Source organism: Nasonia vitripennis, chromosome 3 (genome assembly GCF_009193385.2).
Source record: "Nasonia vitripennis strain AsymCx chromosome 3, Nvit_psr_1.1, whole genome shotgun sequence".
Lineage (NCBI taxonomy): Eukaryota > Metazoa > Arthropoda > Insecta > Hymenoptera > Pteromalidae > Nasonia > Nasonia vitripennis.
Window position 1 is genome coordinate 16697128 of NC_045759.1, and position 24996 is coordinate 16722123.

General features: G+C 36.1%; 8 protein-coding genes across 10 annotated transcripts; 3 read left to right on the forward strand and 5 right to left on the reverse strand.

Moving 5' to 3' along the window:
- Positions 1–218: 218 nt before the first annotated feature.
- LOC100122801 (citrate synthase, mitochondrial) lies at positions 219–5456 on the forward strand. Its single transcript, XM_031927491.2, has 9 exons — positions 219–709; positions 842–1282; positions 1763–1975; positions 2170–2520; positions 3780–3994; positions 4242–4374; positions 4680–4877; positions 4954–5055; positions 5136–5456. Exons 2-9 carry the CDS (start codon positions 1139–1141, stop codon positions 5349–5351), a joined length of 1572 nt encoding a protein of 523 aa, XP_031783351.1. The 5' UTR covers positions 219–709; positions 842–1138; the 3' UTR covers positions 5352–5456.
- Positions 5457–6005: 549 nt separating this feature from the next.
- Positions 6006–8282, forward strand: LOC100122790 (synaptosomal-associated protein 29). Its single transcript, XM_001606343.6, has 3 exons — positions 6006–6364; positions 6601–6890; positions 7129–8282. Exons 2-3 carry the CDS (start codon positions 6621–6623, stop codon positions 7684–7686), a joined length of 828 nt encoding a protein of 275 aa, XP_001606393.1. The 5' UTR covers positions 6006–6364; positions 6601–6620; the 3' UTR covers positions 7687–8282.
- On the reverse strand, positions 8046–10966 carry CPR35 (cuticular protein RR family member 35). Its single transcript, NM_001172807.1, has 4 exons — positions 10874–10966; positions 10283–10484; positions 8916–9130; positions 8046–8816 (listed from the first exon to the last, which is right to left on the reverse strand). Exons 1-4 carry the CDS (start codon positions 10886–10888, stop codon positions 8637–8639), a joined length of 612 nt encoding a protein of 203 aa, NP_001166278.1. The 5' UTR covers positions 10889–10966; the 3' UTR covers positions 8046–8636.
- A 233-nt stretch (positions 10967–11199) lies between these two features.
- On the reverse strand, positions 11200–13542 carry LOC103317942 (retinol-binding protein pinta-like). The gene is made up of 6 exons (XM_008218419.4): positions 13289–13542; positions 12826–13112; positions 12373–12734; positions 12143–12226; positions 11920–12059; positions 11200–11765 (listed from the first exon to the last, which is right to left on the reverse strand). The coding sequence occupies exons 2-3, from the start codon at positions 13095–13097 to the stop codon at positions 12425–12427; spliced, it is 582 nt and encodes a 193-aa protein (XP_008216641.1). The 5' UTR covers positions 13098–13112; positions 13289–13542; the 3' UTR covers positions 11200–11765; positions 11920–12059; positions 12143–12226; positions 12373–12424.
- A 115-nt stretch (positions 13543–13657) lies between these two features.
- LOC100122752 (alpha-tocopherol transfer protein-like) lies at positions 13658–17069 on the reverse strand. Its single transcript, XM_031927497.2, has 3 exons — positions 15905–17069; positions 14787–15150; positions 13658–14564 (listed from the first exon to the last, which is right to left on the reverse strand). Exons 1-3 carry the CDS (start codon positions 16186–16188, stop codon positions 14307–14309), a joined length of 906 nt encoding a protein of 301 aa, XP_031783357.1. The 5' UTR covers positions 16189–17069; the 3' UTR covers positions 13658–14306.
- LOC100122733 (CXXC-type zinc finger protein 1) lies at positions 15278–22224 on the forward strand. 2 transcript variants are annotated; one of them, XM_031927492.2, is made up of 7 exons: positions 15278–15801; positions 18965–19250; positions 19499–19620; positions 19697–19787; positions 19884–20122; positions 20231–20807; positions 20899–22224. In XM_031927492.2, the coding sequence occupies exons 2-7, from the start codon at positions 19224–19226 to the stop codon at positions 21409–21411; spliced, it is 1569 nt and encodes a 522-aa protein (XP_031783352.1). In that variant the 5' UTR covers positions 15278–15801; positions 18965–19223; the 3' UTR covers positions 21412–22224. The 2 variants fall into 2 exon arrangements, with proteins under 2 accessions (XP_031783352.1, XP_032453643.1); XM_032597752.1 differs by having other exon boundaries at positions 15278–15795; positions 20899–21977.
- LOC100122744 (alpha-tocopherol transfer protein-like) lies at positions 16572–18564 on the reverse strand. 2 transcript variants are annotated; one of them, XM_031927496.2, is made up of 4 exons: positions 18377–18536; positions 17961–18229; positions 17502–17865; positions 16572–17415 (listed from the first exon to the last, which is right to left on the reverse strand). In XM_031927496.2, the coding sequence occupies exons 2-4, from the start codon at positions 18227–18229 to the stop codon at positions 17155–17157; spliced, it is 894 nt and encodes a 297-aa protein (XP_031783356.1). In that variant the 5' UTR covers positions 18377–18536; the 3' UTR covers positions 16572–17154. The 2 variants fall into 2 exon arrangements, with proteins under 2 accessions (XP_031783356.1, XP_001606341.1); XM_001606291.6 differs by having other exon boundaries at positions 17961–18564.
- Positions 21500–24915, reverse strand: LOC100678302. Its single transcript, XM_016983802.3, has 3 exons — positions 24107–24915; positions 22639–23886; positions 21500–22556 (listed from the first exon to the last, which is right to left on the reverse strand). The coding sequence occupies exons 1-3, from the start codon at positions 24150–24152 to the stop codon at positions 22234–22236; spliced, it is 1617 nt and encodes a 538-aa protein (XP_016839291.1). The 5' UTR covers positions 24153–24915; the 3' UTR covers positions 21500–22233.
- Positions 24916–24996: the final 81 nt, after the last annotated feature.

The window sequence follows — 24996 nt, forward strand, 5'->3', positions numbered from 1 at the left end:
ATATATATATATATATATATATATATATATATATATATATATATATATATATATATATATATATATATTATATATATATATATATATATTATATATATATATATATATATATATATATATATATATATATATATATATAATATATATATATATATATATATATATATATATATATATATATATATATATTATATATATATATATATATATATATATATATATGATTATATATTGCAGTGCCAAGTTTATATCTGTTACACTTGATTTAGAATCATATAAATATATATACAGGGTGTCTTGTTATTCGTGACGCAGTTGCGCGGGCGACGCATATATTATACACACTCGCGCGTAGGTGCAGAGTGAGAGAGCTTTAATTGTTGCAGTGAGCCGCGAGAGAGCGAACGATCAGCTGAGCCTGAACAAAAGAAAAAAAACAATGGTTATCTAGTTTGAGCCTTCGTTATAATTAAGTTAGATGTGTGATGACATGAAGTGTGCATATAACCTTGAAGTGATTCCTTTTCGCAACTGCAAGCTCATGCGCGCGAACGTTGAAACTGTGCCATGTTGCGCGTATTATTAGCCACACGGATGTTCGAATCATATATACAATGGTATAAATCAGTTTTAGTCGACTCTTTTTACCGCGACTTTCTTACACTCTTTATTAGCTGAGGAAATGAAAAAAGGAAAAACTGTTCTTACGGTTAATTAAAAATCTATTATATATATATATATATATATATATATATATATATATAAAGTGAGAAAGACAGAGTGAGAAAGTTAGATTGAGAGTATAAGGTGCATTATATGAACTATATGAACATTGTTGCAGTTTGAGATTTTGGCGGGAGTGAGTAGACGTCGAGTGCAGGAGCGTGAAATAAATAGATCGAAAACCTTGACTTCGGCTGTCTTCAGTGTGTCTAACCTTTCATTCCAAATCCTCAAGTTCTCTCGACCGCGCTCGGTTGCAGCGCGCGGGCTGTTTTCAAAATTTTCAGTAACAATGACCTCCGCGCGGTGCAGAAGCTTTGTTGTCGCGCCGCGAAAAATCGTAAAGTGATCTTACACACTTGCACAATAAAAAATAAGTAGAGGACGTCCCGAGAGCTCCGACGAGAGTCGCAAAATGCTCAAGTTTTGTCGTGGTGCAAGGCAGAAACGCAAGTTTTTCAAGGAATCCGCTAACCTTTTGCTTCTGGAATTCGACCACTTGGCTGCGTCGTCCGCTGGATTCGCGAGTAATAATCAGGAAGGATTCGTATTCACTCAGGTAAGAGAGAGAGAGAGACTCGTTCGCTTTTTAGGTTAAGCACTTCTTTGAATATGTATACATGTAGTGTACGTGGCGCTGCTTAATGGCATTAGATTCTAGTCTCCAAGTATTTCAATGCAGTTGTGCATATATAGGTATATCGTTCGATGTATTTAAATAAAAATTCCATTGTGACTTTTTAATAAAATATTCGAACGGAAGATATGTTTGCTTCATATCAACATCGCGGCTTTCGTAATTTTCCATTACAGCACAAATTCATAATTTCCCGCTCAAATCCGGCCGCGAGAGACTATGTATAGTTGAAATTCAAAGTTAGAGAGAGGGACAAAGCTTGAAAGTTTTCGTTATGAAAGGGCTTTCTCTCTCGTCGCTAATTCCATTCGGTCGCAGTCGAGCAGCGGAGAATCCCGTGCTGCTCCAGTAGAGAAAGCGCGGGAAGCTTTACGATTTAAAATTCTAATTCCCGGCGAGAAGTTGAGCGTGACGAGGGGAGTGCCGAGCACCAGCACGGATCTGAAGGAGGCGCTCTGCGAGAAGATACCCCTTCACCACGATCTTCTGCGGAAGTTTCGCCAGCAGCACGGACTGGACGTAGTCAGCCAGATAACCGTCAATGACATCTATCGCGGCCTCGACGGTGTCACTGCCCTCATCAGGGAGACCTCCGAGATCGACTCGCAATGCGGTGTAAGCTTTTTTATTCAACCATGCAGGAACATAATGTCGCCCGTTACTCGCAGATTTTTTTGTTTTACACATTTCGTTGCGATTCCGTGAGTCCTATAAGTGAAGTCCTAACTAACCTAGTATAACCTTTTGTCGAGTGCTTTTTAACTTGCAAGCTCACGTTTAAAATTAAAACGTAAAAATCAAACCTGTAGATAAAATACAGAGGGCTCTCGATCCCGGAGCTCTACCAGCTGTTACCCCGGCGAGGTAAATCTCCGAGTCCGGAGGCCGTGTTCTGGCTGCTGTTAACCGGCGACGTTCCCACACACGAGCAGACCGAAGCCCTGACAGCGGACTGGACGGAACGTCGGGAGCGTCGCAAGGACTGGTGGTGGTCAGGTTCGTCAGGCGAGATCGGCGGCGTCGTCGGTGGCGTCCTCAGAGCTTTACCCAAGAACGTCGCGCCCGTCGGTCGACTCGCCATCGCCCTGACTGCCCTCGACGCCGACAAGCACTACCGTAAGGCCGTAGAGAGCGGCGCCATGAGCTACACCTATTGGGAAGTGAGTAGGTCGATTTGAGTCGCTCTCTAGTGTTGGACTAAGTATGTTAACACACCGAACGGACTGTGCCGAAAGTTAATGCCGAATAGGGAGATGAAGGGGCGAGCTATCTGTTCAATTCCTTCTTTTGTGACGTTGATTTACGCAAAGGGATTCGTTTGCTCGGTGCTCGCGACGTTTTCTCGAACTGCCGGGAATCTATCAGTTGCTCGTAAGTGCGCAGGGAACAAGCGATCTATCAGGCTGTCTTGTTGAATGCGCACAGAATGCGAATAGCATTATCTGGAAAATACCGCGCTGGGGATTCCCCTATATAAAGCTGCCGCGGGCAAAAAGAGCCGTCAATCTTGTACAGTTGAAATATAGTCGCTCGATTTTCGGTTGAAAGGAATTACGGCGCAAATGTTTCTTCGTTATTAAAATGAGACCGCGCGATGATTAAATTATGAAACGTTGCGACGGATTCTGTCAATTCATTTGCGCCAATAAATCAATAATGAAATATCGTATTATGCTATATCGAATTATATTATTATTGCAATACGAGATTGAACGTAAAAACCGATATATATATAGCGAGCAAATATATCGATACATACCATATTATACGCTTATCATCCATAAATCACAAAGTTTCCGCACACAAAGCCGACACACACACACACACACACACACACACACACACACCCACACACAATGTAATCTTATATATTTTGGGATCGGCTCGCGGGAGCTTTCCGGCCCGGCACTCGAATGCAGATGTGCGGCGGCCCTTTGTAATACAGATAAATGGTCCGAGTCCATAAACAAAAGGCCGCGTAATCTCGCGCTCCAGCGACCACCGTCATCAGCTCTTTTACAAACGAGCCGTCGTTATGTGCGCGCTGCCTAAAAGCGGAGCTTGCGCCGAAAGCTGGGTCCCTGTATAATTACCCCATTGTAATACGGCTCCTTTACCTTCATCATACTTAATATCCTCGGAATTCTCTACGAGATTTCACTTTCTCGATGCTCACCCTGCGCGCCGAATACTTGAGCAATTTTCATTCCCTTTTCCCGCGTATAAACAATGTACAAGCTGGCCTCGCGCGTTCAATGGCTCCAAATAGTCTCGATTAATTATCGCTTTCGCTCGCGCGCGGGGATGGAGGGTAGGGGGGAGGGCGGGTGCACAAAGGTCCGCGAAATTGGCCGGCGAGTTTCCCTCTGGTCGCTTATGCCCGTCCATTAATTACGCCGAACGTTTGCGCGGCCCGCAGCACATTTACGAGGACAGTATGGAACTGCTGGCCTCGCTGCCGGCGATAGTCGCCCTCGTGAGCGCTTGTGAGTCAAGACCGACGCCGTTGGCTCTCGAGAAGGCCGACTGGGTCGACTTCTTCATCGACTGTCTGCACAACACCACCGACGGCTTCACCGAGGCTCAGAGGCAGAGTCTCGCTGATTTTTTGAGGCTCTACATCGCCGTCAATGCGTAAGTTTGCTCTGCGACGAAGAATTTTATTTTTCGTTTGTCTTTGCCACCAATGTCAATAATATAGTACGATATTGGCAAAAATAACAGAGCGTTTATTTGGATATCGTCGCGATTATAACTGAAACGTTTTACTCGTAAACAATAACGTGAGAGCTTTTCGTTGCTACACGAATATGCGATGTGCAAATAGAACAAAAGAATATTTTCTACTGATAGATGAATATATTCAAAATTTGCCTAACAGAGACGACGACGGTGGAATACCAGGGGCGCACGTGGCGCAAATTATGGGATCCTGCCAATTCGACGCCAGTCGAGCCTTAGCCGCGGGTGTGCTTGCCTATGCCAATGAACCCACCAGCGGCACTCTATTTCAAGTGGGTATATCTATATAGGTGTAGCTTTTAGATTCGCCAAAAGTAATACAGCCGTGTGGCTTCGTGCAATATCATATATATTATTATTATTGTGCCTCCCAGAGATTACACCAAATATAATTGTTGGGAAATATGATAACCAAAAATAAAAAAATTGTTTTATGCGTGCACACATCCTGGCTTTTAAAGTAAAGACCAGAATTTTTGTGTTGATGCATTTTTTTTTAATCCTGTTAAAGTTTCTATTTATACAGAAGCGCATCAGTATGTTTCATCTATATATAGCGAACAATTCTCTTTTTCAGTACATGGATTTCCTGGTACAGTTGCAAAACGCCGTTGGCCGAGAACCAAAGAACGATATTCTGCGAAATTTCGTCAGCACCCTCATCGATAAGCGATTCCAAATCGCTGGACATAAAATTGCTCAGTTCGAAGACACTCGATACACAGTATTGCGGGACTTTGTGAAGAACCACGTACCCAACGATCCGGAGATCAAGGTGATGAGAAAATTATTATGAAATTGATATATAAAAAAGTTTTGTTTTAAATCGTGTTTTCCTCTTTCCGAGTCAGTTATCCCAAGAACTGTCCAACATCTATAAGAAGCAGATCAAAGAGGCCAGAAATCGCTCGGTCGTCGCTGAGCAGAACGCGATCGCGGCACCTCTGTTCCAAGTAAATTATCAATTTATAACGATTTATGACTGTATGTATAACAACATTAAAAAATTAAAATGCCAATCTACACTCGACAGTTTTACGGACTGCGCGACATGAACTACAATCAGCTGCTGTTGTGTATGGCTCGGGCTCTCGGTATCGTGGCCTCAATGATCTGGACGACGGCCCTGAATGCTCCGGTCGAGAGACCAAGGGCCAAATGTACGCACAGCTATTTCAGCGACTTTCGAAACGACCATCACGGCCGTCGCGGTAATACAAGCAGACATCAGAAAAACACTGGGAAGTAGAGAAGTGGTTCCAACGAAGATCGAAAATTCATTGATTATTATTAAATATATAATTTATTGTAAATTGTAATTAAGAGAAATATATTTTTTTACTTGTCTCTGTTCGAAGATATTTATTTTTAAAAAATACGTTATATTTAGTACATAGATTTATCACTTATTGGATTCGATTACTAGAAATACTTTTACCATGGAGATCCAAAATAAAGCAAGTATTGCTTCACGATTCACTGTGTATATTATTATTGAAATCACATTATGGAGCAATGTAAACATATTCTTTCTATAACTGTAAAAATATATATTTTTTCAAATTTGGTTCCTCGAACAGTGTTACCGTAAATTAGAAAGAAACTTCTTTGGGAAATCCCCTACAAGACGCACCTAACCTTCATGTAACTGACGGAAATTCTTCAAATACATATTTTTATGATAACTGATGGATACAGAGAATTTATAATTAAACTATTCTATACACAAGTAAAATTCTAACTATGAATGTTTATATTTGGCTTAAGTCTTGATCTGCAGTCATGACAAATTGACAAGACGAAATCCCTAAAAACTGCATCCAACACGTAGTTCCATCTAGTGACCACAAACTGAACTAGGAAAAATTCCTGTATTATCATTGGCTTCGTTGGCGAATGGCGACTTGCAGCAACTTGGCAACTTTGATTATTCGCTTCGTGTCTCACTCGCACTCGTTGCTTGATATATCCCGTATAATACTATGGTCATTGTATATATATGCTGTCGCGAGTCTTAACTGTAGCCAGTGCCAGTCGGTGTGTCAAATCAGCCATTCAACCTTGTTCTTACAATGAACCATTTGGTACTTTTTACAAGGCTTTGCTACACTGCCTTTTAGTTAATTGAGAACTTGTTTATCAAACGCTGATTATCAGTGAAATTTCGAAGTTCAAAGAACTGCACGAAAAATATACATTCTGAATAAAGAAGTGTTGGGAAAGTACTTCGAGGTTATTAACACGTCAATAAGGATTTCCTTGGTGAGTCAGAGAATGTTATGCCAGTAAAGGATAACAAAAATATTTGAACTAGATATTTATTACAAAATAAATTTTTTCTTCGATAATACGTCTCATTATATTGAGTAAACAGTAGATAATTCGAATAATTTTGTTTTTTTCTAAATTTTTTTTTACAATTTGGTGAATAAATTAATATTGCTGGAGCATTAGTTTCTTTGTTTGATATATTTTCTTTGTTCTTTGTCTCTTGTCAGCATTTAGAAACTTTGAAGAAATGGCTGGTCACAATTATCTCAGTGACCCAAAAAATCCATTCTTCTCGTTAGAAGATGATGTGGATGATGATACATTCTTACGAAGTGCCCCGCCAAGGTGTCCAACTACTTCCAATAATCATTATCAAAATTATGATAACACGCTTGAAAAGAAGCATCAAGAACTACTCCAGCGAAAAAAAGAAATAGAGGAAAGAACAATTAAATCCTCTCAACGCTCTATATCAGTACTACGTGACACAGAAGAAGTTGGAACTGCAACTGCAGAGGTATTTTAATGCTATTCATGTGATACTTTTATCATTAGTCTGATAACCAAGCCAGATGAATTCCAGACACAACCTGCTGCATGTCAAAACTCCTATTTAAATTGATAAAGTATCAATACAATTTTGATTACAATTTGTTGTTTAATTTCCAATTCATTGAAAGATTTGATTGTAAATTAGAAATAAATGTTGAGTAGAAAATCACATAGTTTTTAACACGTAGTTTATATTTTTGTAGGAATTGATTAGGCAACGAGAACAGTTAGAAAGAACTGACAGGCGTTTGGATGATATTAACAGCACATTAAGATTCAGTCAAAAACACATTCAAGGTATAAAAAGTGTTTTTGGTGGATTGAAAAACTATTTCAGTGGTAGTAAATCTATGGACGTGCCTCCCGGTTCAAGTGCTGGTGGAATCAAAACTCCTGAATCTGCAATGTCTCCTACATCCCCAACATCTCCAATCTCTAACAGTTCTCTAGCAGATAAGTTAAACAGTTCTGTCGAGAATGCAAGACGAAACTCAGAACATCCATCTTTCCGTCTTCGAGGTATGACAGAAGAAGAAGAAGATTTTCGTCCCGATCCTACTAAAAATATAGCTGCTGTGTTGGAGAAAAATTTAGATGAAATGAGTGGCTCTATTGCAAGACTAAAAGGTTTAGCTATTGGTTTATCTGAAGAAATTGAGACACAAAATGATTTAATTGATAACATCACAGACAAAGCAGAAAAGGCAGATATAACACTGCAGCGACAAAATAAGGACATTAGAAATCTATTAAAGAAGTAATAACTTAGTGAATGATTGGCTGGCCGAATTAAATCAATTGTTCTAGGATAAAGGTCTGATCAAATGGTGCATAAATTATCAACTATGTACTTGTGAAAAACGATTTTGAACAATTTAGTTCCATGCAATACTAGAATCAGTTCTAAAATGTATGTATTTTAAAAATATTGTGAAAGGGATAGTTTTTATGTCAACCTGCCTGTGTACCGTTGAATTTCTTTATTTAAAACTGAATTATAGTTAACTGTAAGAAGTGTACTCACGTTTTTAATCACTCAAGGGTGCATTGTATATTGAACAGGTTCATTGAATATGAAAAATTGTGTATATATAAATAAGTACATTGTAATAAGTTGAAGTATCTTTTAATTTCGTAATATATTTAAAAAAAAGTTTCTATAAAAATTATATAATCATTATTAAAAATGCTACTACGAGATTCAGTAAAAGCTTCTATAAAACGAATATTTCAACTGTTGGTGAACTTTATCATCTTTAGAATAATAGATATTGTTCTACATAAACATATATCTTGTAAAAACCATATATAAAAGCAATTTATACCTAAAAGAAATTAAATAAGCATGGTAATTATATACTAGTCTTATTTTATATTACTTAAATTTCTGTTCCCATTTTTTATACCGCATAAATTATAATAATTGATATTAAAATAAGCGGAAAATCAACGATATAAGGAAAAAATACTAAATTTAATAAATTCTTACGATTACATAGCTAACAGAATATCTAGGGAGTACACTATCCAGATAGCAAATGGCATTTTTTCTGTGGGTCTTCAAGACTATCAGTATTGAAAGTTACAAAAGTATACATATAAGCATTCTACTGACTATAACATTTTGTGTTTGGGGTAGGTTTGAGTCAAAATCGATTGGTATAAATAGTTTTGTAAAATACGTGCACTGAATGTGGATTTATATATTGAATTATAAGGCTCGACGGTAATTGTAATAATCCTCTGAATTGTTGACTTCGTTTGCTACGGAGGTTGCTTCAAAGGCCGAACGTGTGTTCTCGCGTTGCGCTCCTATTGCAGCGTGTTCTGCTGCTATTTTTTGGAAAAGATAGTGATGATGGTTTTTGGCTCTTGCCACGACATAAGTATCCTGTAAAAGATCATTAAAAGATTTAATTATAATATTGCACAAATGTTCTTAAATCGAAATTGATCACATAAAAAATATATCACTCTCGTATGTATGTACCTGAGGTATATAATGTTGGGCGCCTTGGGAGTTGCGAGCGGCAATATTTTCATAAAGTATGCGGTGTCTTTCTCTACCTTGTTTTACAGCTTCAGAATCTGTTGGTTGTCTCAATATATCGTCGTAATTGTTCAGAGATGGATGAAAGCCATTTTCATCTACGGTGTACTGCACAGTTCTGACTTTGAATTTGGGATCGACAAAAGAATACGATCCTGAAATAATGAAAGAATCATATTTTAAATGATTGCAGATTAAAAGAAATTTGCTTATATTATTATCAATGATTTCCTTGATAGATTTTCTACAAATCACCGAGAAAAGCTACTACAGTTATAGCTATCAATTGTAATCAAATTAATAATCAATAAGCTTTTGCATCATCCTAAAAGCAATCAATTTTTTTTTTTCAAAAACTATTCAAATCAATCACGGCCGTGAATGAATTTCGATGTAGAGATATCATCAAGAATCGCACACGGAACCAATAAGTATGCCATGCCCAACAAGTCAACATGTTTGTCAGTTGGGGTGAATCTTACTTTCTAAATTTATAAATCGTGTATATAAATAAATCTTCTAAACTCGCGCAAACAACTTTACAGATAATGAAAAATGAAACCCAACCCCAGATGGAAAAAAATCATTAATACTCAACGCAGAAATTAATTTAGAATCAGAGGTACGTACGGTATACGTTCCTGTGCGTTTCATGCGGCGCTTTATGCGCAATCATGCAAAAACGTACGGAAACGTATGGAATTGTACAGAATAACATACGGAAACGTACAATAAAATACCAAATTATACATAATTATAACATAATCGTACAAGAACGTATATAAGGAAAAACGTAACAAAACGTACTAAAATGTACTAAATCTTACGAAAAGGTATTAAAACGCATACGCAAATAGTACTATAACACACGAAAACTTACAGTATCGTACAGAAATAAAATAAACAATTTTCGGAAAGTTTTCGCGCATTTGAAATAATAAAGTTCTTTCCGATTGAAACCTATTTTTCACTCGATGCTAATTTATCATTACTTTTAAGTACATTTTTGTATATTTCAGTTTAATTCAGTGCGATATATCGGTATACCGCAGGATGACGTGCGAGAACGTATGGAAACGAACGAAAATTTAACTAAACATTCGCGACTGTAAAAACATTTTAGCATCAACATCCAAAAGCCAGCTGCAAAGTAATTCGTAAAAATTTGCATCTGCTACAACTCATCGCTATTCTCATTGCAAAATCCCTCTATCGCTATAGTTGCTGTTCGCCGATGTCGAACGATCGAGCGAATCATTATAAATCCACGTTTACTGCGCATATGCGTGTATATTGTATAATATTACCTCGAACGTGGCCGAAGCCATCGCTAGACTCACTCTGGACCCTGTCGATGTGTCCGGGATATCGGCCCGCGCTGTATTTGAAGCTGTAGGGTTTCGGTGGTCCCTGTGTCGTTGTGGTCGGCTCCTGGTAATCCACGGCCCCCTGTGCTTGCAGAAAGTGGGACACGTCGGCGTGACAGAGGCTCGTTAGAGCCAAAAATGCCTGCATGCGAATGAATTTTTAATAAGAGTTTATTTAGCGATGATGGAATTTGCCACACAGCTACCTCTCGCATGCATATATTTCATGAACGTGTTTACGCGAATATATTTCGTCTAGCAACGCGCAATAAAAATTCCTTCGCTTAAAAAAATTGTATGGGATAATGACATAATGGACTTGACTCGCGCACGAGTTGCATATGTATAGTGTCAAATCGAACTTGGATAATCGACGTATCCCCTGCTTTCACTTTCTTTGCGCTTTGCGACGTTCATGTAAAATGTTCACTCTCCGCAGCGCATTATACGTCTATACTCGCAATATTCCATATACTAGCGCAATCGTCGATTTTGCTAATAAAGGAGCGTTGCGGCTTTTCAAAAACTTACGATCAAAAACTTCATCCTGGCATCCAATTTGTGTATATAAGTATAGAAGAAACTCAGATGCGAACCTCCCGATACCTCGTACGATGTGCCACTGAAACGAAACGCCGAAGACATTCGCTTCTTGCTTTGGGCGGCCAGTGAAAGTGATGTAAAGACGAAACGCGCACCGTGTGGAAAAGGCGGAGTGAGTGGGATCACATCAGGAGTTTGGCCACGACGTATTATATATATATATATATATATAATAATGTGGGGGATTTGCCTATACACTGTTTTTTTTTTCATGCAATGATTCATAAAGGTCTCAAAGATTCGGACAAACAAAGTTTTAGTTTTCTTACACTTAGGAATATTTGCTTGATTTCATTTTATTTATAACTCAGCCAATGTCTTACAATGACGATACATTATGATGTTGGTTTTATATAACGTTGCATCACTTAAAATAAATCCAAATGCTATAATCAGTCCTTTCGATGATTTAACCATGCAAGTATTATAGAATATCCGGTGATGACACTATCCAGGCAGAAAACCAGTTCTGATTTTCTACGTCAGTCTTTTCAAGGCTTTCATCTTAAATGTCAAAAATTATTTTAAATTCCACGAATTTTCATTTCTGACAATTTTTCTAGAAAAACTAGCATCACAAAAGGTATAGGATTTTCAGATTATAGCGCGTTGATTAATCAATGTCGAGATTTCTAAAATTAGGCATATCAGCGCCGAATAATTTGTCTGCATCCATTGGTCCTCCAGCTCTCAGCGTTTCATCGACCTTGAATTGTGTCTCGGACTTCAAGAACCAATTGCGGTAACTCTCGAGCTTCTTGATCTCAGCTTTATGAAGAGTCTGTACCGGTCCTTTTTCCATTGATGAGTGCAAAGAGATCTGTGAATTGAATCGTAGTCGTTGTAAAACGTATAATCCGAATTCCTAAATTTTAATGCGATTTAAAAACGATGCACGTAGCAATTTACACAAAACACAATCTCAGCAATTCAAATGAACTGTTATCTCTGCAAGATATAATATGTATAATTACCTTCTGAAACTAAAAATCTTCATTTATTTCCCTGCAAACCCTCTGGCCTTTGCTAGTCTTAGTAACTATTTGAGATCTGTCGTATCTTCCATATACAGAATCCAAATTGAACGAACAGTTTATATGCATGTTGCGTGAATCTGAAAAAAATGAAACTTTCTATAAATATATAGTTAAACGTTGATAAATTGATTATTATAAAATTAATATTTTTTATACTTACATAGTTTAATTCAGCTGTGAAGTTTGGATTGTCCGCTCAAAGGGCATTCCGCTTTAGAATTATCTCAGATGATACAGACGGATGCTGAAGCATTTCCAAAAATCAAAGGATTTACAGAAAAAAATCAAAATTGAATTATTAATTTTATACAATCAACCATACCGTAAAAATTAAAAAAAAGGTAGCTCGGACTAAAAGCAGGAATATAATAATTTGTTATTGCGACTCACCCTTGCAATGAAAATACTATTCACGATTTTCTCCACAACGAAGTCCTCCAACTCATTGGAAGATTTTCCAGTGTTGATGTAGTGAAGACCATTTGATCGGAGCCGCCTTGTGGATATAGAGCATGAATTTTTTCAACCCCAGCCAGGTCAAGCGAGTTGTGTGCGAGATATTGGCTCCGTTCAAATCGACGACGATCACGTATCCGTCACTGGTTCCTTCCTCGTGGACGCAGATGTCCAGAACCATGTTAAGATACTTGATGGCATCGTTGAAAACGTAGTTGTCGGCGTCGGTGTCGATCAAGCGCGCCAGAATTATTTCGTAGCCTTCCTTGGTACACTTTTCCAGAGAAATGACGCTCCTGAAATCACATGAAAATAAAACAAATGTTAAGCTAAATAAAAATAACTCACTACATGCGACATCGTTCGATTTAAAAAACAATTTCTTACACTCTATCAAACGTTTTCCTCAACGTTGCGTTTTTCTCTGGATCTCTGTCGGCGAAAAACTCGGGCAGATGAGTCCTCATGGTGTAGAAGTTCTCGATGTGCTCTTTCGTGGCTTCTACATCGTAAGAATTGCAGTGAAGGAAAAGCGCGAAGTCGCTTTCGCTAATTTTCGGCAAATGAAGCAGACCACCGCTCCATTCTTCCAAGACCTTGATATCCTCCTTCAATTCTGGATTTTTCTTCATCTCTTCGTTGATGGATACGGAGTTCATGGCGCCTTTGATACTCTTGAAAATTCAAATAAAAAGAAAATTACACCACAAATCGAAAAATTGTGTGTGGAAAAAAGAAGCTTTTCGATCTCGAGCGTTCGAGTAAAACTGAGGCTTTACAGTCGCGAGTTTTTGCTCATCGACTGCGACAAAGGGTAGAATATATAGCGATATCGTGTATGCGTGTTTACCTGTGATTATCATTACGATACCCCTCTTAGTTTCGTCGGTTAGGCGGGTGAGCGACGCGCGCTGATCCGTATAACAGCGAAAATAAAGATTTGTTGTTCGCTATATACCTGCTTGAATTCTATGTCGACTTTAAAATGAATGTCACTCCGAATTTTCCGATTGCAGCGATGTGCACTCTGCTGAGGTACATTGTTGGATGGCACTTTTTAACGAGACTTTTTCAGATGAATCGAAACAAATTGCTTGACCATAGCCTCGCTCTTGTAAAATTAGAAAATTCTGCTGTTAAAATTACAGAATAATAAGGTTTGTTAAACTCAAAATTGGCATCAAAACACAAGGAAAAAAATACAAAAACATCACAAACGTTCACCCTTTGATTATTATATTTGATTACTTTCTTATGTACGGTTCCGAGAAAACGCGTATGTTTATAAACATCAATTAATGGATATTTCGAAAAAAAACTACAAATTGACTGTTTTCTTTGCTACAATGAGTCACTGCTTATTTATTTTACACTTAGAACAATAATTTACAAGAAAGTGAATTATATATTTTGTAATTACTCGATATGGTCAGAATTTATTCTGAAGACTTCTCAACGCATTACGGCTGTGCAGGCAACTTTTATCGATTTAAAAATAAATCACTTTAACTGCAGTTTTCCCTATGATATTCTATTTTATCTTATCGTTGAAACTACTCTAAGAATATGCTTAAAATTTTACCCGGCGACTCTGATGGTTATACAGTCAAAGCTATCTGTATAGTGCACATCACGTTATATTGGAGGCTGCATAAAGTCATACCGTGTAACATTAATAATCGTAAGATAATTTTTTAAACAAACTCCAATTTTATTATCTAGACAGCAGCACAAAAACAGCAAAAATAAAATAATAAATTAATAGGCAATGTTTTTTCATGGTATGTCAGATTTTCAAATAAACAGCAAGACTCATTTTATATCAGATGAAAACACATTGTATAGTCGAAGAAAAAGTCTCTATCTTGTCAGTCAATGTCAAGTTTCTTGAAGCTTCCTTCGACTCCGAAAAGGTCAGTCGCTGTTTTGCCTTTGCCCGGACGCTTGCTTTCGTCGATTTTAGCACGTGTTTCTTCATCCAAAAACCAGTCGCGAAAGCTTTCGAGCTTTTTAATCTGGACATTGTGAAGCTCCATCAATGGTCCCGCTTTGCCGCCAAGTTCGTTCGGCAAAATTTCAATAGGGATGAACTTATCGACGCTGTCCATGCTCGAATGCATGTGCAACTGTAACACAAAAGTTTATAATCGATCAGTAACATAATCAAGCTTCGTTTAAATATGTTCTTATATTATTCAACCCTGTTGAAAACAATATGACGTCATTGACTGACGTCATTAAATGTCGTTAAATTACGTCATTAGATGACGTCATCTGAAGCTACAAATTGGAACCTTTTATGACGTCATTATTTTCAACAGGGAATGCAAAAAACCCGATGGATTTACCATATCGAGGAGTTCTTTCTTCATGAAGGGCTTCATCATACTCAATATCAGATCCATCGCAGGGCTCGTGTTGAGAAAATGCAATCCCTTGAGCCTGACGGGCAAACCTTCTTGCAAATAAAAGAGAAACTTTTTCAGTCCCATCGGATTTAAACGGGCTGCATGACCGACTGTAACACCGGCGGTATCGAAGCAGATTACGTGGCCATTTGTCGTGCCTTCTTGATACATCCAGAGATCCATGCACATGCACAGATCTCTTATGTGGTCGTTGTAGGTGTAATTAGCGGGATCCCTGTCGAGGAGTTGACCCATGATAACCGCGTAACCCTCTCTGGTGCGCTTTTCCAGCGGCATGATGCACCTGAGTCCATGAAAAGCATTTCATTTACAATCTTGGAAATATAACACTATATATAAGTAGTCACTAGTCTACAAGGAGAACTGTGAGCGAACAACCAGCCGCACGTGTCAGCGATGCGACGCTCGTGTGTATATTTACGGCGGATAGTTCAAAGACAATCACGCTACGGGCATCCGTTATATGAGTACGAATTTGCGCTGAAGGTCATGCTGTGTGTGTGAGGTATTGAATTTTAACAGAAATGCGGCAAACGCTCGAGTGAATGCAGTAAAATTAATTGAAAAACTGTCGGTAATTTTAATTTATATACGATCGTATTTCTTACGGCACGCGCAGGTTGAAATTAATAACCCAACGATGCTATAATTGCAAATTTGAACCACGCGATCATTCAGTATATGAAGCACAATTCGTCATAAGAGACGTAATTGCGGGGTCGATGTTGGATGATGAAGTTGGAAAAGGACTGGACAGACTTTGCACGAGAGGACAGTTGACAAATGCTTTTTGTCAAGTGCGAACACGTGTACGTGCTTGTAACGAATTGAGAAATAAAAAGGAGGTTTGTGCTTCGAACAAGTTGTCGGCCTTGAGAATCATACAAAGAATTAGTCATGTAGATTTTCAGCGATGGAATGTAAAAAAGTAACGGTAAAAATTAATTTTTATATTTTTCAAACAAATTTTAATTTTAACACTTCATTGATTGTGCATTAAATAAAAACGTTTTACTATAATAAAATTAGTTACTCACACAGTGTTAAACATTTTCCGTAACTCTTTCGAACCTACTGGATCTCTGTTTGTGAAAAACTCCGGTACGTGTGTCCTGATGGTGTAAAACGTGTCGATCGTAGTTTTCGTCGGTTCCATTAGATAATAATTGCTGTGTAGAAATATGGCCAACTCGCTATCGGAAATTTTCGGTAAAAACGGCTGCTTTGCGCACCAGTTCTGCAAAGATTCGATATCTGATTTTTTCAATTCCGGATTCTTTTTCAACTCCTCTTCCAGAGGGACAAAAATCGTGTTAGCCATTTTTTTTTCTTTTTTTAAACTAAAACGATTGTCTTGTATGTCTTAAAAATGTTGTTAGCTTTGCTAAAGCCTTTGGCAAGTTGGTGTCTCGACACTTGAGATGCTCAGGAAAAACTGAGCGACTATGCATCAACGACCAAGGTGCAATTTCAATTAGATTGAAACGGCAGCACGATCGCAGTCACATACGAACAGTTAAGCGGTATAAAATTTGCAACATATCATAAAAGCTAACTTCTGCTACTCATTCCAACTACTATTGCAGTACAAATTATGCTTTATGCTACGCACTTTTGTAGCTTTGTATGATTGTCACATTTCCTTTTGTCACTTGATTATAATCATAGGTTGCTTTGAAAAATAATTTGTATACGAATGCGATCCGAGTGATACATCAAAACGTTTTAATAGATATGCAATTAGTATCGACACAGAAGACGCAGTGAAACTAAAAGGTAATATTTTATACGACATTGAAGTGACACATACATTTTGGTTGCTTATATATTTGAAGACCGTAAGTTCTTACTCTCATCATCATTCTTATTTTATTGTTTTCATTCTGTCGAATATGAAAGTGATAATCGTAATTAAATTTTGTATTTCAATAGTCGCTAACATTTTAATAAAATTTTCATTTTAAATCAATTTTTAAATAAATGGTTTTTATCAGCTTCTATATATTGTTTTGTTATATAATTACTGAGTATATTATCTGAATTCAACAGTATAAAATTTTAAACAGAACAGTTGTGATTCTTCACAATTTTTAAGCCTAAATTTTATCAAAACGACATTTTTAAATGATACAACACAACATGAACCATCATCTTATTTTTATTTAACGTTGACATAACTATTAATCTTATGTATCACTGTCTATATGAAGGGGAACAGAATTCATTACAAGGACATTGATTTATCTCATCAAGTAAATATATTAACATTCAAACTTATTATCATAACTTAATCGATTTCAAGCTTCTTAAAGCTTCCTTCGACTCCGAAAAGATCCGTAGCAGACTTCGCTTTTCCGGGACGCTTCGACTCGTCGATGCGCTGAGTCTTTTCCTCTTGAATAAACCACTCGCGATGAGCCTCTAATTTTTTCACTTCCGCCGCAAAAAGTTCCTTTGCCGGTCCGGCTTTACCACCCGATTCATTCGGCAGTATATCCACGGGAATATTGAACTCCTCGATTGCGTTAACGCTTTGGTGCAGGTGAAGCTGATGATAAAACGAAATCGATGTTTACGAACGTGTCATAAAAGTACATACAAGTACGTGATGATCAAAATTTAAATGCGTCTTACGATATCGAGCAGTTCCTTCTTCATAAAGGGGCGCATGATGTTCATGAGAATGTCCATGACGGGGTTCGTGTTGACAAAGTGAAAGCCCTTGAGCCTGACCGGCAGACCCTCTTGCAGATAGTAGAGAAATCGCTTGAGAGCCATGGGGCTGAATCGCGCCACATGACCGATCACAAGGCCCTTCAGGTCGACCAGTATCACGTGTCCCTTCATAGTACCCTTGCCGTAAAGCCACAGATCCATCACCATCCCGAAGAGCTTCATGTTGAACGTGTAGTCGTAATTCGAAGGCTCGAAATCGGAGAGCGCGCCGTAGATCACGTCGTAGCCATCCTTAGTCGTACGCTCCAGAGGCATGTTCATCCTGCGATAATAATAATTTATTATTCTTTGACATTTTTCGGGGACTAATTTAATAAATATAAAATTCGAAATTTTCGCGCGAAAAATTATACTCACACAACTTTGAACATTTGCAGCAGATCTTTGGCGTTTACCGGATCGCGGTTTGAAAAAAACTCCGGCACGTGAGTTCTGACGGTGTAGAACGTGTCAATGGTGTTTTTTGTTGGCTCCAAACGATAGTAATTACTGTGCAAAAACAAAGCTAATTCGCTGTCGGTCATTTGCGGCAGGTGAGGCTGTTTCTGACACCAATCGCGTAACGATTGAATATCCGCTTCTTTTAGTTCGGGATTCTTTTTCATCTCCTTGGCTAACGGTACCATCTGTAATTTCGCCATTATATCTATGTTGCTTTTCTTCAAAATTCAGGTGAAAACACAATTTTATCACTTCTTTTTGGTGCTTACTACTATAAACATCATCTAAACTTAATTAAGTGATAAAGCGTTTGAGAAAAAATGCTATAATACCGAAGAGTGATTCAGTGCTATCGCTCTCTTTTGTGTGCGGTAAACAAATTAAAGATACGAACAGGTTTGTTGCATCTTATAATAAAATAAAGGAAACTTTTAGAAAAAAATTCTGAGACGTTTTTCGAACGTCTGTTCAGCGTTTGAATAATTCTACCACTTGTTATATTTATAGCATTACAAAACGAAAAACGGAGATATAGGCGTACGATTTATGTCATGTCATAATGATAGAAAGAAATACGACACAACAATGACATCCGTAAAAACATCTTCTTAATAATTTGATGATTTTCAGGTTCAGAGTATTCTATGCGTTGTATTATGTGGTATATTTGATACGTTACGCACATTGTTATAATAATAAAGTAATATTTCACGTATATAATTTATTATTAATGATCGAATTTACTGCAATAGAATTCGTATATAAAATGTATTATTAAGATTTTTTTTTGAATCATTGTATAACTATTTTAGTTTCAGTTTTCTGAAATTCAAATTAAATTTAGTATATTTTGTTACTTTGAATCAGACACAAAGATGTGTGACGTTATTTTGATATATATATTTTTCGTCTGCTTTCAGTTAAATTTCGCGCTTCAAGGGAAAAATCAAAATGGCTGACTAGTGTTATATATATATATATAGTGATGTGGATTTTTGTTGTTTCTGCGCCAGGAGAGTGTAATTATTGCAGTTATTTCCATGAGCAAAAAACGAGCATACTAATAATTTAATATAATATGTATTTGTTCAGTTTCTTTTATTACTTTCAATTTTTTCGATAATATCCCAGCACTTCGCTCGAAGAATAATTATCAAAAAATATTAGTCATTCGATAAAATGGGAGACAAACGTCATGGCTTGTCGGTAATTAAATTTTTTTTATTGTACTATCATTTTCAAAATTAAATTTGCTATTTAGTATCAGATATATTCAACACATTTTAATTTGTTTAAATTTCAAGATTTTTTCGTAATTAAATGTATTAAAATTTGGTCAGGTTAGGTTATATTTACATTAGTGAATCTCAAGAAATCATTATTTATTCCAAGTAGCTATATGTTTTCAAATATTTTTGATGCTAATATAATATAATTTTGTTGAAACTGTTTAGAAAGAAGAAATTGCAAAGCAGTTTATGTTACCAGAAAGAAAAAGTAAGATAGCAACACTCCTAAAGCAAGATGGACAAGCATATTGTATATGCCGGAGTTCTGATAGTTCTCGTTTTATGATGTAAGTGATTCAGAATCTGAATAACGTTTTAACTATGCAATATTTTATTGATATCATAAATTTCTATATTTATTAGAGGATGTGATGCTTGTGAGGAATGGTATCATGGGGATTGCATAAATATAACTGAAAAGGAAGCTAAGTACATCAAACAATTTTTCTGTGTTGTAAGTTATTTTATATTTTTAAATAGAGAAAACGTTTGATGCCATTTATAATTCATTTGTATTATGTGTACTAAAATATTTTAAAAATTATTTCAGAGATGCAGAGAAGAAGATCCAACTCTGGTTACTAGATACAAACCTAAAAAATCAGAGCGGGTAGAGAAGTCTGAACAGGATGAACACAAACATAAAAGATACAAAGAAAAAGAAAGAGTTTTAAGGTATGAGTATGATGCTGCATGGGATCCAGCAACAACTAAGAAATCCTCTAAAAGATGTGGTGAATGTTCTGGTTGTTTAAGAACTGATAACTGTGGAAAATGTGATGCATGCAGGTACAATATTCTTAGTTTGATGCAACTCAAACATTTTTTTAAACCGTTGATTACATAAAAATCATGCGTACTGGAATAAAATTTATGAATTAAATTATTTTATTGCAGGCATTTGAAAAAATTTGGCCCATCGGTTAGATTGAAACTTTGTTGTAATCAAAGGACCTGTAGAGTTCTCGGGGATCCATTAAAGCCATCAAAAAGTCTTAACCGTAATACAAAATTAAACAGAAAACGAAGACGCGATTCTAGTAATGAAAGAATAGATTATCTTGAACCACCCAGACATTGCTATGGGCCTTCATGTACAAAACAATCCAGGCCTGGTAGCAAGTATTGCTCTGAAGATTGTGGAATCAAATTAGCTACTAGTAGAATATTTCAAGTTCTTCCTCAAAGACTTCAAGAATGGGCTCTAACACCTTGTATAGCTGAACAAAACAATAGGATATCTTTGGAAACGGTTCGAAGACAAATATATGAGTCACAGAGGATTCTTGATGAATTAGACAAGAGACATGCAGAATTAGACAAAATCGTAGAACGTGCCAAACACGCTATGATAGATCCCAAAGCTGAAACTGATGATGCTGATGATACCGAGATGAGTATGTACTGTATTACGTGTGGTCATGAAATAAATTCAAGGACAGCTATTAAACACATGGAGAAATGTTTTAATAAGGTGATTAAAAAATTAACATATTCATGCAATGATAATTTTAATTTTATCTAAAAATGTCAGTAAAATTAATTGATTGATATATTCTTTATAGTATGAATCTCAAGCGTCATTTGGATCAATTTTTAAAACAAGAATTGAAGGACAAGTTATGTTTTGTGATTCTTACAATCCAATAAATCAAACCTATTGTAAAAGACTGAAAGTGCTTTGTCCAGAGCATTGTAAAGACCCTAAAATAAGTGACACAGAAGTATGTGGGTGTCCTCTAGTGACAAATGTTTTTGATGCTACAGGTGAGTTCTGTAGAGCTCCGAAAAAGCACTGTGTAAGGCATTATGTATGGGAAAAATTACGAAGAGCTGAAATAGATATGGAAAGAGTGCGTCAATGGTTAAAACTTGATGAACTTATTGAACAAGAAAAACAAATTCGATCAAATATGGCATCTAGAGCAGGTGTGCTTGCTCTTTTACTACATTCAACTTATAACCATGAAATAATGGAGCAAATAACACAACAGCAGAATAGAGAGCAAATGAGAGCGATGGAAGAAGAAATGCAGAAATATAGTATGCAAATAAAAACGGAGCAAAAGAATGATTAGTTTAAATTTATATTTAATCAGTATGCAGGTCCTATTTTTTAAAAATCAGATTTCAAATTATTCAAGTAAAATAATTTTGTAGACAGTGTAGTGTGTAAATAATTTTATTACATTACTGATAATAATTTACAATTTGTACAATGTTTTTCGAAATAACAATAAATTCAAGATGAATTATTACGCTTATGTATAATCATCATTAATTTAGATATACTTCTCTTTTAAATTTAAATGATTTTAATGTGTATTCTTTTGTACATTTTCGCTATTGCATTTTTTTCTTAAAAACTGATTTAAATGCAAAATGTCATAAATTAAGTAGCTGCCATAACTAATATTGTATTGCTCTAAGAATTATAAAGTAACTTCAAAGTTGAAAAATATAGTTTCAAACATATTTAAAACGTTGATTATATTACAAAAGTTAATACATGTATTATTTTTCTTTTTGTAAAAAACTTTTATCTTATTAAACCAACTTTGCACATATTTTATTAAATTGCCAAATAGACACATTTAATATTTCTATTAACTAGTCTCTTGGCAATCAATTTGCATATACAAAATACTTCATTACTAATAATAATTCTCTTATTTTCTATAACTTATATATTTGCAAAATACTTTTAATGTATTATTTTGAAAGCTTAATGTAAGATAATAATATAAACAAGAATACTCATTGAACCTATATTAATATTAAAATTTGTCTCCAACATAAAATTTAGATAAAATAAAATAAAAACGAATAAAAAAAATACATACGTTTGCACTTATCACTTTTCTTTGCAATAGTTTGAAACAAAAAATAAATAAAGAAGGTTACACTTTCTTCTTGTTTGGAGAACTTTGAAAAGGACTTTGCCTTTTTCCTCTTATGTATTCTCCAACTGGTGAAACAATTTCTTTTTGCCAACAATATAATTCACGTTTTTTTGTTGGTGTTTTAATTGGTGATTTAGGACTCATTCTTAAAGGATTTTTAGATGCATTCGATAATAATCTTTCTGGAGTCAATCTTGATTCATTTGTAACGGATTTTAGAGGACTTTTAATTACTAATCTATCTGAAGTCAATCTTGATTCACTAGCAAGAGGTTTAAGTGGACTTTTAGTAACTATTCTATCTGGAGTCAATCTTGATTCTATAAAATAAAATAATTTATATTAAATACAAATAGAATGAGTCATTAAATATCTTATTTATGTTTCTAAATAAAAATTTACCTTTTGTACTATTATATTTTTTGAAATCTGTAGCTCTGCACACAGCAGCTTTTGTATTTTTTCCATTATTCTCTTTATTTGATCGTTTTTTAAAAGATCGCTCACATGTACAAACAACATTTTGTTTTAACATGCTGTCAATTTCTTTTGACAAACATTTTAAAAATCTTTGATATATAATGTGTGGTAAGTGTTTTACTTCTTTTAGAAGATCATCGCATGATTTGCTCCTGCGACTAAAACGTTTCTGCTGTGAATTCTTTTTTTCATGAACTGAATCGAATGAACAAGTTGATAAGCAAGTTTCATCCAGTGATTTGAAAGTCGTTGAATATTCATCATCTCCTCCATAACTTTCATTAACACAGTTCAATTCTGAAAATGACAAGCTTCTTCTACTACTTATTTTCTCAGAAGATTCAAGATATTTTTCCCACAAAACAAACGATTCTGTGGTATTATGATTATGACTTTTACTGTTTTCATTTATATCTTTTCCTTTTCCAGCAGAGCATACATTTTTATCAACTAATGAATTAGAAGCACGTCTACATTTTTTAAATATAGATTTATCAGCTCTGCTATTTTCTTGATTATCATTAATTATATTTTCTTCATTAGCAAACAAAACTCTTTTAGTGGAGTTCCCATCAGTCTTATTATGCTTCTCATAATTTTTGAGCTGTTCAACCATGTCCACCACTAACTCTCCTGTGTTATTATAATTTATCGGAGATTTGTTTTTAACAAGAATAGTATTAGTAGTGTATGTCACCTCAGTTTCTTCCATAATAGTTATTAGTCGCTCAGCTTCTGTTTGTGAATTAGTAACTGGTACAGAATCAGTTGAGTGACTTGTTTCAGCATTACTCGATAAATTATTAGCATTTAAATAACTCTTGTAAAAATGATTATTTGACTTCATTTCTAATAAATTGGATACAGATTGAAGCGGTATGTATTCAGAGCTTTGATCTCCTCCATTTGATTCTGATTGACTTGGCTCTTTGCAATCCTCAAAACAATCCTCATCTTCGGTGAGAACGTCTATATTTTTTTCCAAAAAATTCACTGAATAATCGGATTCATCTATGGATTCTTGATTTGGTAAAGTATGTCCTGCTAAAATGACAGATTGCTGTGTTATCTGTGCATTTTCATTTCTCATGTATAAATGTCCTGGATTATCAGAGCAGGTACTGTAATCAGATGTACCGCTTGCAGTACCATTTTCAGAACTTGTACAGCCTAAAAAAGAAAAAAAATATTTTGTTTAAAAAAATGTGTTTTTGAACTTACTTATGGAGCTTATATTGAATTAGCATTTTCCATTAACAAAACGTGCTGGTTGTAACATTCGAACTAAGTAAAGAAGTATATAGGTGGCGGTATGTAAGACAATTGTCACAAAACAAAACAAAAGTCTATCCATGCAGGGAAACAACGAAAATTTTTCCATTTTACTCACGTGTGCCGACGGTGCTGCTGGGCAAAAAACCTTTTAGGCGATTCATGTTGCAATGCCAAAATCTGCACACAGTCCTGCAGTCAACCAAGTGAACTGAGTACTGCTTATTTGTACGAAGTAACGTAAAAAATACCAAACATCTATAAGTATACAGAAAGTACTGTCAGTGCACTAGAACGATCGCGACGCATTTGAGTTTGAGTTCTGAAGGGAGTGTACCGCAACAGCGTGATTGCAGTGCTGTCCATCTATACTACGAATCCTACTACACTGTATCTCATTATACGTAGAAATCGGAGCCGCCCTGCGTCGCGTATAGGATATAGAAGGATACCAGAGTCCTACAGCACAGCCCATGGAGAAAGAGAGAGAACGAGCAGGTTGGGGAAGGGATGGAAACCGAGAAAAAAACGGTCGAGCCGCCGCGCGCGGATACTCGAAACCCAAACGGTCACTTTTGAAATATGCCCTTACGATATCACGGGAAAGAGGCAATGCCAACTGCAGCGTCAGATAAAGCGTTGAGATAAGTTTAATGCGACCCTACGATAAGGTGATTCCGCGTTGGTTCACACGCTCTTGAGAGGACTGTTTTACGTTAGATCATGGAGAGACGCTCGAGATTAGTGCGTCGATTTTTTCTGCGCTATCGATATTAACTTTTTCAATGTTGGGAATGGGCAAACCGGATTGGTGGTCGGTAGGCGGGCGTAAACAAACTGCGGACGAGCGAATCGCTTACCGGCGGCGCACACGGCGAAACATGCTAACAGGTGCGTATATACTTAACACCCACATTTGTATAATTTTGTGAAATTTTAAACGTAGGAATACGTGTGCAGATGTCAGTTTTAATGAGTCTGAATTTTCAATACCTTTGTAAAGAATTC